At 38.3% G+C, this 14,592-nt stretch overlaps 1 protein-coding gene across 1 annotated transcript in view; it reads left to right on the top strand.

Annotated features, from left to right (window-relative positions):
- Window positions 1-14,592, top strand: part of LOC146469902 (uncharacterized) — a 30,806-nt gene that overhangs the window by 10,851 nt on the left and 5,363 nt on the right. The window contains exons 4-7 of the mRNA XM_085122734.1: window positions 2,726-2,802; window positions 12,623-12,745; window positions 12,883-12,985; window positions 14,474-14,576. Coding sequence (XP_084978860.1) covers window positions 2,726-2,802; window positions 12,623-12,745; window positions 12,883-12,985; window positions 14,474-14,576 — 406 coding nt within the window. The remainder of the gene's footprint in view (window positions 1-2,725; window positions 2,803-12,622; window positions 12,746-12,882; window positions 12,986-14,473; window positions 14,577-14,592) is intronic.

The raw sequence follows: 14,592 nt of genomic DNA, 5'->3' as shown, positions 1-14,592 counted from the left end.
CTCCCTTGATTTTAAGATACAAGACCGTTAATGGCCATTTCAATATACTTCACATCAATCTCTTTCTGACTACATTGATTACTTTCGAATTGATAGATGTTCGTTTTCGCAATGAGGTTAAACGGGTTTTGGTATAGTCACGTGACTGATGAAGTCATCACACTAAATTGATAAGAGTGATATTTGATGGCAAGTGTTATTCCCATGTCATGTGGCATCCTCCTTGGCTTCAAATTAACAAAATCATTAACGGTGCAAAGGATTCTGGATTCGGTGCAAAGGATTCTTCTTATAATTATTTATTACTTTTACAATTATTTACTCTACGTAAACGACTTAATGACCATTGAAGTTCAGCCTTTCGTCCGACGGTTTTTGCAGATGGTGACTTATTATATGATATTGATCAATATTTCAAGCAGTTTAAGGCCCGGGTTTGAAGGGTGTTCAGAAATTATGAATGAACCCCTATATCTACGATTTGTCTGCCTGGAACAGGATGAAATTTTCCCTTAATATAAAACTCTTTTTTTTTTCGCCTTAACGCTTAAGCTTGATCACGTGACACATATGACCAAAAACTTAAAATTTCGTAAATCGGCGACACGGCGGCGAATTTTCTTTATATAGATAACTGAATTAGCGTTTCCGAAGTAGATTTAAAATATGGAACATTCTACGTTTGTCCTAAAGTTTTTAAATTGGAGTAATGAACAATCGAAGGTCGAATTTTGGACTTAGAAATGACTTTCTTCCAGCAAATTTTAGAGAACAATGGACGACCATTCCAAACGTGAAGGGCTGGAGATATTAATCTTTAGAATAGCATGGCCAGATTTGGGAAGTAGCATGGACAGTGCATGGAGCCGTCATGTACGTGCTGGGATGGACACTGATAGCATACCGATAGACTAGTGATAGTAGCGTTCAAGATTCAAGTCCGTTACGAACGGGAGAAATGGCCATGTTTCTTCTGGTACGTATAACTTTTCAAGTTGAAAAGAGTATTCAGTTGTGTTTGCTATACTTTAAACAGCTTCAAATAGATTCAAAATACTTGGATGTATTTATACCGGAGCCTAGACTCGGCCTAGTTTTGTATCGCTGGACATTTAGCAGTTTTGTGCCTGTTATTCCTGCTATCGATCGGGTTTAAGAGAATTTGTCCTCGTCCATGTTACATTTAACTTTGGAATAAAGCTTTTAATACGTTCTTTCTCTTTTTCTTTCTTTACGAAATGGAGGGAAATACGTTCCAGTGCGCTAACATGCAGTGAAGGTGGTTAAATAAGACACCCGCTGTTGTCATCCGTCAAAGACAAGTCTGAATGGAAGAAAAGGTTTCAACTGAGGTAGACAGTTTAGAGTAGCTGTTTAGAGGTCGGAGAAAATAAGTTGAAATTCTCAGTAAAAATGAAATGTCTCCTTTGTTCAGAATTTACCTTTATAAATTAAGACACTGTACATTTATCTTATAGTAGAATAGGCCATCACCAAACAGTGTCCCCTATAAATGTCATTCATAATTCTCCTTCGATGAGATCACTACTTAGATTAAATAGTGTGACAAGTAACCTTGTAATTTTGTTGACGGATAGCACTGACCTCACCTTTTATCGGAAGGACAAGTCATTTAAGACAGATTTGAGGTTTCGCTTAAGGCAATTATATATCTTCGGAGTTGCAGCGTTTTGTTTTTAATGTTTACAATAGATTTTTTTAAGTATTTATTGAAGCAAGGGTCCGAATTTCGGACCCCTAGACTTAAAGTGAATTGTTTTTAAAAACGCATCTTTTACGGATTTAGTTGAACCAAGGATCCGAATTTCGGAACCCTAGACTTAAAGTAAATTGTTTTTAAAAACGCATTTTCTGCGGATTTAGTTGAACCAAAGGTCCGAATTTCGGACCCCTGGAATTAGAGTGAATTATTTTTAAAAACGCATTTTCTGCGGATTTAGTTGAACCAAGGGTCCGAATTTCGGACCCCTTGATTCCTTAAATGACTAATTTATGAGGACAATAAAAATCACTCCGCTAAAAAGACGTTTTCTTGATGTGTTAACTTTTTACTCCGTCAGAATCGACAAAAACTTTATTTTAAAAATTCATCTCGCACAAATAGCATAAAAATGACGCTTTCTTTGGAAATTTGAAATTTTGGAAAAACTGAAAATAGTTTGGAAAGCATTTTTTGAAGGACAGGCCAAAAAGATTTCTCGAACTGCCCTAGGTTAAGCAGCCTGGAACCCGTATTATAAAAAACACATAGTTTCCCGCGAACGTGCTCAAAACATAGCGGATGTTTCTGTTGTAACAATTACGAACTCGCCGCTGACGTTGACGAAATGCGAAGTACGTTTGGGCTTCTCTAAAGTCAATACGGATTAACGCTAGGTTAATTCTGATGTATGGGATGAACCACGTCCAGAATTGCTCAACACCACATTGTAGGTCATTATTTATCCACCATCAAGCACACCAGAACAGATCAGACAAGAGTCATCGTTTTAAGTTTGGTGGGTAAATGTCAACTAAGGATATGAAAGAAATGTTATGTTTTGGTTTTGAGTTCTTTTTTAAATGTAGCTGTAGATGTAGAACTACTTTTACACAAGACGTGGGGATATTGCAGAGGCTAGCCAGCATGATTCACGGCTGGGCTAACAATACATTTCCTCTCTTACGTTTTATAAATAAACTTTAACTCTCGTTTTATCCTTAGGACAACGGTCGGTCTTTTGTAAGTAATGCGGTTTGGAAGACAGGCTGGATTCCTAGCCACTTTGTCCAAGAGCTGAAGTAAGTCACAATTTCTCCTGTTACGGTAGGGTAACCATACTGTTATGATTGCGAGCACACAGTAAAGGAACGGCTCAGACTTAACCAACAACAAGTTTAATAGTCCACAAACGAGCCACTCGAGCGCCGAGCACGCGGTTGCTACAGATCATATGACTGTTAGCCCTGAAATGCCTTTTATCTATTTTGTTTTCCAGCTGATTAAGTTGTTGCGATATTGTTTGATTACGTTAATATTCGCCTAAGTCACGTTCTCTGTTAGTCGTTGTGCGTTTCATGTAGTCTAGTTACGAATTAAAACTAAGCTAGCTACTCTCTCAGATTACACGCTTATTAGGGTTTCAAAGGTCACTTAGGTTAGTTGCTATCGAGAGATCGAAATTGCTACACAGCTAGCTACCAAACCTTGCCAGGAGCTCTACCAAAGTAAGCAATTTTAGTTGTTTTACCTAAAGGCTGGTTTCCATATGATCGCAGATCGCAGATCGCAATAAGGTCTGCGATCGTCTGCGATCATATGAAAACTACTTCTGCGATCGTCTGCGATCCTGCGATCGTGATCGCAGAAGATAGAACCATGTTCTATCTAAAGGCTGGTTTCCATATGATCGCGGATCGCAGATCGCAAACGATCGCAGGAGATAGAACATGGTTCTATCTTCTGCGATCGTCTGCGATCACGATCGCAGGATCGCAGACGATCGCAGACCTTATTGCGATCTGCGATCATATGGAAACCAGCCTTAAATGTTATTGATTATTGTTGTTATTTAACTCTTTTTGATTCTATTAGGAATAGCTGCTCATTACACGATTTAAGTTGTATTAGTTAGTAGATTATTGTTACATAAGACTTTCTTTGTTGATTGCCTTTTTTAGTTCGAATCACAATGTAATGTAATCATCAGAACTCAGCTACAACGCTACTCAAGCAAGCTATTTCACTAGTAATACAGTAACTTAAAGTTATTGGCCGTGTGAAGAAAACCTTTGTGTGTTTGTGCGATTGCTTGACCTTTGCTACCACGTGGAATCGAATTGAACTTTGCGCGTTTGGATGTGAGCTTCGGCAAGATATCCTGTGAACCTCTGAAGGTCACAATGACTGCATGACGTATTGAAACAATGAAACCATAACATCATTATATCTTCCCCTTCATAACAGGAAGAAAGCCTAATGAGAAGTCCTAAACTCAACAAAAGAAGAATGTCTCTAAATATTGCAACTGTTCGTAAAGTTCCTAAGACGTGTAATCTTGAAAACGGACAGGTGGTCTAACTTTGCGGCCACACCTAGTTACAGTGGGACTGGGCTGCATAGCAACAGCTGTTCGCAGTGAGTGGGGGACCAGTTATTCCCCCTTTTTGATGTGGTTTATCATTATTTAGAGGTGGCATACATTAAGGCCGATGACGTCACCGCCTATTGTCTTCATCTCATGAATACGATGAGGTGGATTCTCATTACCGTGGCATTAATTATAGAATGACGTCATGTTTTAGTTTACTCTTACCAACGGGTTATGAACTGGTTTGACAGGTTTATGCTCTAATTATATCTTATGGCAGTCATGGTCGGTATCACCAGTTCGACAGGGTTTTTAGGGAATGTGCAATAATTATCAGGAGGGGGGGGCTGAAAAACCAGAGGGGGGGGGGGGGCATTACCTAAAATTGCTGCCAAGATAGGGGGGGGGGGGTCAAAGTAAAATCACTCATTTGACAGAGGGGGGGCCTTAAGTTTTATTCGAAATGTAAATAAACTTAAACGCAATTAAAGATTCTCAATACAGGCCTCATGATAGACTGTAACAAATATCAATACGAACAGCTGTTAAACGATTATTGAAAAAATTCCATCAAAATGAAAAGATAACTGATTAATTTTAACCCTTCTTCTATTTAATTAAGCTGACCCTATGTAAAGCAAAAATCATGCACTTGTTTTTTAGCATCCCCCGTAAAACAATGGGAATCAAACAGATCTCGTAGACAAGCTTTGTCGGTTTTTGATGTGAATAAAAGTAATGTTTCTTCATCGACTGAATCGATTTGCTGAATTCTATACATCTCTGGCTCATAACAAAGTTCAACAGGCTCTCCTCCCAAGGATCTAAATATAATGCAAGCCCTTTTTCGTCTGTTATTTGAAGCGTTCAATCTCCTGTTCTTTGATTTTTTTCTCTGCTCCTTTCTCTTTCTGGCTTCAGAAGTTTTGGATTTTGAGCCAATGTGGTAAGCACCCCGGTACTTAGCAAATGCTTTGTTTAAATCTTCAATCAAGCGATCAATATCCTTCTCGATATCAAATGTTACGTAAAGGCATCTATGGTAATGGTGGCGGCGAGGAGTGAGTGCGTGTGTGTGCGTGTTGGTGGGGGGGGGGGGGGGGGGTGCGACGTTATTTTTAACATAACAGAGGGGGGCTTAGAACTAATTTTTTACTTTTGGAGGGGGGGTACTGTCTAAGTTTTTGCTAGATAACTCTGGTTTTTCAGCCCCCCCTCTCCTGATAATTATTGCACAGTCCCGTAGCGGAGCTCCGCACGCCGGAGCCCCATTGATAAGAGATTTTGGTAAGCCCATGTATGCAAAAATTTTGGTTATGACGTCACTGTCCGACCGTCCGTACAAACGTCCGCCCCTCTATGTAAGCCACCGTGAAATGTCACACTCAACCTGTGCGGCAACCCGAGTTTTTTCGGCGGGAAGTAGGATGGCTTACTTTTTTTAGAAAAACAAGCGATTTTGTAGAGCAGTTATTTCTTGTATGCGTTGAATATGTTGTCAAACTACATATGTCGAGAAAGCAGGCGACTAATAAGCAAATTTGAAACCCGAGAGGGACGAACAAACAGGCGAAATGTCAGTTAAAACAAACATGTGGTGAGCTGGGTGAGTAAGCAACTCCAGGTCGCATGGAAATTAAATTCAATTTTGCAGGCAACTGTCGGTAATTTTCCATATTTAACATACTTCAAATTATACACAAATACTTAAATCGTTGCCATACAACAAATATTCGTGGATAAACTAATTTTGAACATTCACAGAGCTATTCACAGAGTTATGTTTTGTGTTGGACTTGTGTAATTTGTTCGCAGCGCTCATTTGTAAACACGCAGTAAACGTTTAAATATTTCGGACCACAACCAAACATTATTTTTCCTGTAGTCTCCTTTTGTTAACGTTTACTTATTGCGTTCGACGAAGGAGAACGCAAGCCTAATTTCGTTTTCGCGTCCTGTGTCTTTCGAGATGGTGGCCTGTGTACGGCTATGCAGAATTTTTCGAGATTGCTGTAAGGACACCCAAATGGCGCCCCCGCTTGAGTTTTGCAGGGGCATGTGTCGGCCGGGAAACTGGTGCGAACTTATGACGACATCTGACCTCGTTTTCGTGCTGAAGCCATCTTTTTAGTCTCGTTTTCGTATAAGAGTCGCCCCCTCGTTTTCGCGCTATTGACTAAATTTGCATACATCGGGAAAGTTTTACATTCAGTGTTTCAACTGCAATGTTCATCAATATTCACTGGATGGAAATATCTCTACAGAATCTTTTCCCTTTCTTCCAGAAATCTTTTTTGTGAAAGATTGCATTGAAGAAATTACACGTTTTGTGGCCGCGGTAAAATAATTTTCGGTGGGAAATAAATTCGTCGAACACGACAGCGTTGCACGCCGCCTGTTGTACATTTCGTCGGGTCAGAAATAGATTTCAACCGCAAACTAGCCTGTGGAACTACGACAAGACCATGCTCATCAAAATCGTTGCTATGTTCAGAAAGCTTTTAATCTCCTCATTTGATGCTACAATACGGGTAAAGAGGGCTTTTCACCCAGCCCTAGGTTCGCGAGGTTTAGCGAGTCACGTATTACGTTAGTATAAAATCAAAAATACAAAAAGATCTGAAATATACACACATCAGAAACTGACATCAGGCCCCGGTTGTTTAAAGAGCGGATTATTTTATCCAGCGGATAATTCGCTATCCAGCGGATAAAATCTATTGGTTGGAGAACATTTTATCCACTGGATAGAGTTATCCGCTCTTTGAATATAAACCTTGGCCCTGAGATGTCTTTCAAAACTGTATGCAAATTAGCTCGCTTCAGTTCGACAGTTTTACGGCTTTATAGTCGCGTAAGTTTCGCGGCATTTTGGTAAAATACCTTTTGAGTAGAAGACCAAAATAGTATGCTGGCCTGTAAGTTTCGTTTTTCTCAAAGATTATAAGCGTTACACCGAAAATGATGTGCATTATTTTAAAGTTCGACGGTGTCACGCAACAGGCGGACCGAAAATACTTTCTATTTTTTTTTTTTAAGTTCAACAACGTAGCCGCTGAAATTTTAAACTCAGCTTCGTTTATTGCAAATATTTCACCTTGGTAGTTACACATTACGTACAGATAAAAAAGGACGAAAGAGCTACCTAAAAAAAGTCACGCAGCAGGCCGTACAATCGCACAACTTAGGGCTGTCGAACGCATTCTTTAATCTTTGATTACTACTAGTAGACTAGAATTATTTTTGTAGGAGAAACATTTACAGAGTTATGTGTTGTATTGAACATTTTGTGTTGGACTTTTCTTATTCATTCGCCATTCTCAGCGCATAAGTTTTGTAAACACATTCTAATTTTAAGCGCTCGCTGAAATATTTCGGACCACAAACAAACATTTTTCCTGTATTCTCCGTTTGTTAGCGTTTGCTAAGAGACTAGAATTATTTCTGTAAGAGAAATATTCACAGAGTTATAAATTGTTTTAAACAATTTGTGTTGGGCCTCTCTAATTCATTCGCCATTCGCAGCGCATAAGTTTTGGAAACAGGCTCTAATTTTAAATTTAAGCGCTCTCTGATATATTTCGGGGCACAACTAAACATTATTTTTCCTGTATTCTCCGTTTGTTAACGTTTACTTAAAGACTAGAATTATTTCTGTAGGAGAAATATTCACAGAGTTATGAATTGTTTTGAACATTTTGTGCTGGACCTGTGTTATTCATTCGCAATTTGCAGCGCATATTAGTTTTGTAAACTCGTTCTAACTTTAAGCGCTCACTGAAATATTTCGGACCACAACAAAACATTATTTTTCCTTTATTCTCCGTTTGTTAACGTTTACTTAGAGACTAGAATTATTTCTGTAGGAGTAATATTCACCGAGTTATGAATTGTTTTGAACATTTTGTGCTGGGCTTCTCTAATTCATTCGCATTTCACAGCGCATAAGTTTTGTAAACACGCTCTAATTTTAAGCGCTCACTGAAATATTTCGGACCACAACCAAACATTATTTTTCCTGTATTCTCCGTTTGTTAACGTTTACTTAAAGACTAGAATTATTTCTGCAGGAGTAATATTCACCGAGTTATGAATTGTTTTGAACATTTTGTGTTGGGCTTCTCTAATTCATTCGCATTTCACAGCGCATAAGTTTTGTAAACACGCTCTAATTTTAAGCGCTCGCTGAAATATTTCGGGCCACAACCTCAACCAAACATATTTTTTCCTGTATTCTTTTCTTTAATTTCACTTGGGGACTAGAATTATTCCTTTAGGAGAAATATTCCTAGAGTTTTTTGTTCTCGATTTGTGTAATTCATTCGTAGCGCATATTTGTAAACAGTACGCCCTAATTTTAAAGTAAACGTTCAAATATATCGAGCCATAACCAAACATTATTTTTCCTTTATTTCTTCTCTTGTAACATTTATTATGAGACTATAAATAATTCTGTACGAGGAATATTTATAGAGCTATAATTTTGAAATAAAAATTTTATTTCTATCCGAGTGTCCAAATTGCACGCGTGGAAAACATTACGTTGTAGCCAAATTTTCTTTATTGTACGCATTTAAAACTTTACACAAGTCCATTAATAGTTTCCACAGGAGAAATATTTGAGAGAAAGCGTAATTTTTTCATCCTCAAGAGTTTTAAGCCCTCGAACGTCATCGGAATTCAGCAATGTGATCTCGCACGATCAACAAGAACAGTTTACGGCTCAAAACATTTTCCGCTGACGCATAAAAAGTTTTCTTTATATGCACTTAAGATATATACATGTATAACTCAATACGGGATGAAGAATTTGTAACGTTATTACGTTCAAACAATAAGCAGAGTAGCATGTTTATAAATGCTATTAAAAAGGAACTGTGGAGCTCCGCTTTCAGGCTGGGCTAAATATATACAGCTATTTCAATTAACGTTGTCGGATTAAAATTAAGCTAAAAGACAAGACCGCAATGTATTGTGGGATTATTTTTTATGAATAATTTCATCAAAATCATCTCTGCACGTGCAGGTCATTGTGCTGCTAATTACAACCTATTGTTTTCTCCAGGCATGACTGATTTTGATGAATTTATTCATAAAAATCCCACGTAAACTTTCGGTCTTGTCTTTTAGCTTCATGCTTTGAACCGACAACGTTAATTGAAATAGCTGTATATTAATCAATTAATTAATTAATTTTTGGATACATGACATCATATAGTACATACATACATACATACATACATACATACATACATACATACATACATACATACATACATACATACATACATACATACACACATACACACACACACACATACACACACACACACACACACATACTTACACCAAATACATACATACATACATACATACATACATACATACATACATACATACATACATACATACATACATACATACATACATACATACATACATACATGCATACATACACATACATACTTTATTGTATCGCTACCCTTTGGGGGCTCTTCCGCCTTACAAGAAAATATCACTAATTATAATAATAATGAAAACTATTTACATTTGGATGATAATATAGAGAGAAAGAAAACATACGATAATAAAAAACCCATGAATTTAAAAAATTCTTAAACAGTCTCTGACGACGCTAAGTTTTCCGGTGTCTCTGATATGCTTCGATAAATTATTGTAGATTTTTGCTCAGTTTTTGCTGGATTTTCGGCTTATCTCAAAACGACAATTAAGTCGCGTCATAAAAAACGACATTTGCGCTTACTATGACTCTGATCATTCCCAATGATCAGAGTCATAGATTGATCAATCAATGATTGAGTCAAGAGGGGAGGGTGAAGGTAGCATAACCGCCAGATATTTTTCTTGGTGGAGAACACAGAGAACAATTGCCATTGCCCAGTAGAGTGTTTTTCAACGCTATTTACACCGTGGGTTTTTCCTATTCCATGACGGGGGAAAGGTGAGAGTGAAGAATCTTCACCCCCTTTCTCCATAACTTCGAAAGTTAAAAAAAGAAGCTTTTACAATAGAACTTGGGGCGGGGAGGGGGGGGGGAGGAGTGGGTGAACTGCAACGTCTTAGGATGTTCTCTTTGAGGTCCACGAAGGACAGTAATAAGGTTATATGATCTATCTGTCTGTCAAATTTGGTTCACATGGCAACATAAAATTCAGCAAACACTCAGTGCTTTCATTTGTAAGTTCAAAGTAGTTGGCGTAACAAAAGCATGATTTTCTTGCACCCAAGTTACTCAGCGCACAACTGTAAAATGGACCTCTGTGTAGTACAAGAATAAACTAATCACCTTTTTAATGATGTTGGTACCCGGCAAATGTGCAATTTAATGGTACAAGAATAAACAAACAAAGTTTATAATGATGTTTGTGGCCCGCAAATGTGCAATTTTGGTAGGACTTTTGTATCCCTCATATATAAAAACAACGGTACTTGTTGGTGTAAATCTAAATTGATTTTTCTCTGAAATAAAGTTTACCGGCTTACAAAGACCGCGGTGCCTATCCTTTACATTTCTGTGAAACAATTTGCGCCAAATCGCCAGTACCCCTTCAGTAAATTTGCATAATTTTCAAAGCCGTATGAGGGTCAAAATATTTCAAGTGTTTGGCAAAATGGTCTACATGCAAAACCGGCTCATCTTGCACTTGGAAGATTCCTGTTTAGCTTACCAGATCTCGTAGACGAAGTGTTAGCAAACAAAAGCACAACGAGGCAGCAATACCCGTATGAGCAGAAGCTCATCAACCATTTCTGGCAACGCTGGCGGGGAGAGTACTTGCAGCAGTTATCCGTCAGACAGAAGAGGGTGAATGAACAACCAGCCCTGAAGATGGGAGATGTAGTGGTGTCGAGAGGAAAGTGGCCGATGGGAAGAGTTGACAGATTGCTTCCTGGGAAAGATGGTCTGATTCGTACTGTTACCCTAAAGACGAAAGGCTTCTAAGGAGACCTGTTCAGAGGCTACATCGTTTGGAAGCAAGCAGTATTCAGTTTGTAAGTGGCGACTTTGCTTACAGTAGTGCTTACGGTGGGAAGTCTGCAACTCGAAAGGTTAAGAAGAAGGCAACGAAGAAGGCGAAGAAGAAACAAGTTACGCAGAAACCAGTGTCAAGTCTCCAACATTGGAGAGGGGTGGGGAGGATGTTCGGGCCAGAACCCGCTGTGGAAAAGCATCACGACCCCCTGTGCGACTAGACTTGTAATGTGACCACCCTACTGGGGACTTTTCTTGTGTTAATATTATGGGGTGCGAGAACTGTGCTTTTCGCTCGAAGAATTGTTGTCATTATTCGAAGGGTCTATTAGTCTTTTGTCAGAGCATTAAAGTGATTGTTTACCGTTGTCGAGAGCAAAGGTTATTTTGTAGCCTGAACACAACAAGTTCAGTTAATTGTAAATTGCTTGACACCGTTGTTACAACGCTATTGGCGTTAACAGCAGTCATTTCCCGCCTGGTTATACTTGTCGTTGTTGACAATTATATTAAAGTGACGGCTGATGCCATATGAACCATTCGCAGGGAAGTGGCTGATCAACAAACCATAATTGCCGTGGGGGGGGGGGGGGGGGGTTAGCGAGAATTATTACCCATCTTTGCAGTAAAGGGCAGTCTTAAGGCATTTATTCCTTCGTAGTAGGATGATTGAAATACCCGTTCAAAAGCGTGGGGGCGTTGAGTTGTGTATATTAGTATCAAGGGATTCATCTTGAACGACCGCAGTAACATTTGGCATTGTAAAAGCCACAGCAATAAACATATGCCAATGTTTTTGTGAAAAAATCCACGGGGGGAAGAACAATTTTATTTCATTTCCAGCCACTGAAGATGACTAAAGGTAGCACCAAGAGCTTTTGAGGAAAAAAATATTTTACCGAAGTCCATGGAGCTTTTGTTGGAACTCACGCAGAATTTTATGCACCAGTCTTTTAAGACTGCATTTAAAATGCAGCTGATTATTATAACACAAAGCAGAAGTATTTAACTGTGATTCAGGCCTGGGGCTGAATGGGAATGTTTTGTTAGAATGTCAGCACCGGATGGCCTGGAAGTATGAACGATGCGCGTGTACGGCGACTGAACCATGTTTATAGGCAGATTGAGGATGTTAACATAACTCAATGCACTTAAAGTGGTGAATGGGTGCAATGTTAGGCCACTTGCTCTGAGAAATTCCGCTTATCCACTTCGTTTTTGGCTCATAACGGCATGTCCTACACACGGTGCTCCAACACCAGTACAAGAGCATTTCAATTATCGCTGGTCGAATTCGATAGTTAAAATAAGATTGCCACCCCTCTAGCGCTGCCACGTGAGAACAAAATCCTACTTTCACATTCGCGTTCCCATTGCTTTTCTACATTTTATTACTGAAAAAGTGACATGAGCAGTACATTTTATTTTGCAATTTTTTCCAGTGGCTGCAGTAAAATCCTCATATTAATTTTATTAAACTCCCCCATCATTGTGTTTTGCTTGTTTCAAATTGTAAACGTTGTTTGACTACAAACAGATGGTTCTATGGTAAGATCAGCAGAGAGGAAGCAGAGGAACCTCTTCTTCCACGCGCGGAAGATGGATTGTTCCTGGTACGAGTGAGCGACTACTATCCAGAAGAATATAGTCTTTGTGTTTGGTAAGTCCAAAGTTGACATCATATCTTAACTAAGCTGGAATTTTTGACAAACAAACAAAACTATTGATTTTGCATTAATCAATGTTCTTCCATTAATTTATTTATCTATTTTATTATTTTATTATTACTTTTTGAAGTTTCAACGCAAGAGTTGAACACTACAGAGTCATACGAACAAGTACCGGGAGACTTACAGTGGATTGGAAAACGTTTTTTCTAAATCACATCCAACTCGTTAAGGTAGGTGGTGACAGTCAACATATAGCAAACTGTATCGAATACTTAATTTCCAGTACATGTATTAAGGTGTCTAAGACCGTAGTTATATATGTTGTGGTTCAATATTATCCTTGGTTTAAGCTTTCTTTTGTATTATTTCATATTCATTACTGTTACTGTTATTATCTTTTCTTTGTTGTTTTCTCTCGTTGTCACATGCATGATGCTCCTATTTCGTATAAATTCGTATTTTAGTGTATGTACTTGGCGTTGTATCTTATCGTCGAAAGGCTTCTGTATTTGGCGTCGTATCGTTCGTTTTTGGACTTATTTGTATGGAAAATTACCGATAAGATTTGTTTTCGTTCGCATGTTTCCTTCAGCGTTTTATTTTATTCTGTATCGTTCCTTACTATTATGTTATTTTTATCTTAGAACTGTCACGCTGGGACAGGCTCGATTATTTTCTCGTACAGCAAGTATCTTTTATACAATGGACAGTATAAAACTCGCGTTTCAATTGGTGTAGCAGAGTTTGTGATTAGAGTTTAGAACCTACTAATGACGTCATCGGGTGGTGTGACCGGCGCGCGTCTTAAGTCCAGCCAGAGTGACTGGTCAACAAAGTTTTGCAAACTGTTTTGGCGAGTAGCGGACAAACATTGGCAAACTGTCCGATGAAAAAAATGGAAAAAAGCTTTGTTATTATGTGAAAAGGAAAAAATATTTATCCAAACATGTCGCCGATAGAAATCCGGCAATGGCGAGTAAACAATCAGAAACGCAGTGAAATGACTGAAATGTAATATTTTGGGGTCATAAATTCGTTCGGGAATTAGGGTTAGTTTTGGATTATATGCTAATTTAAAGGATCTCAATTGCGTGTGTGCAGCAGTCTAAGAGTTTTCTTGAAATGTTTGACTCGACTCAGTCAACGTGATGTTCGCTCACGAAATGTGGTAAAATGTCTTTGTTATTGTATAAAACAAATATATTTCATTTTGGAATGGGTCTGTACTCTGATAACGTACAGAGGATATCAAAAGGTAAGAATGTTCATCAGTCACCTCACTCGCCTGGTGCTTCTTTGTTCTTACCAGCTTTTGACATCATCTGTGTCTATCAGAGTACAGACGAATGACAAAGTGAAATCTATTTGTCAAACGGTGTTACTCCAGTAAAAAAGAAACTTAAGGTAGTGAGCGCTGGTTGATTTAGCGATTACAATTATCATACGAACCCAGACCGCACAAGAAGATAAAATTTCAACCAGGGCTAAATTTGAATCAGAACATTTACGAAAAAAACAGAACCAGTGGATAAGAAATACTTACGTTCTGCATATTTTGCACATTGAAATTATTATGTTTTTAAATTTAAACTAGTAAAATAAAAAAAAGTTAAAACATTATAATATATCATTTGACAGAATGGCTTACACTTGGTATTCACTTTTCTAAAGACTAGTGGAAACATTCTTCTACGTTATTCTTTTCTTTTTATTTTTAGCACTTTCAGAAAAATTCAGATGGGCTCTGCACAAGGCTAACTAAACCTTTAGATGCAGACAGAGAGAAAATTGAGTTCTTTGAAGATCCCTTGTATGACGAAGGTTTGTTGGTGGGCTT

The sequence above is a fragment of the Pavona decussata genome, unplaced genomic scaffold (assembly GCF_977016875.1).
Source record: "Pavona decussata unplaced genomic scaffold, jaPavDecu1.1 SCAFFOLD_115, whole genome shotgun sequence".
NCBI lineage: Eukaryota > Metazoa > Cnidaria > Anthozoa > Scleractinia > Agariciidae > Pavona > Pavona decussata.
This window is presented reverse-complemented; position numbering and strand designations above follow the sequence as displayed.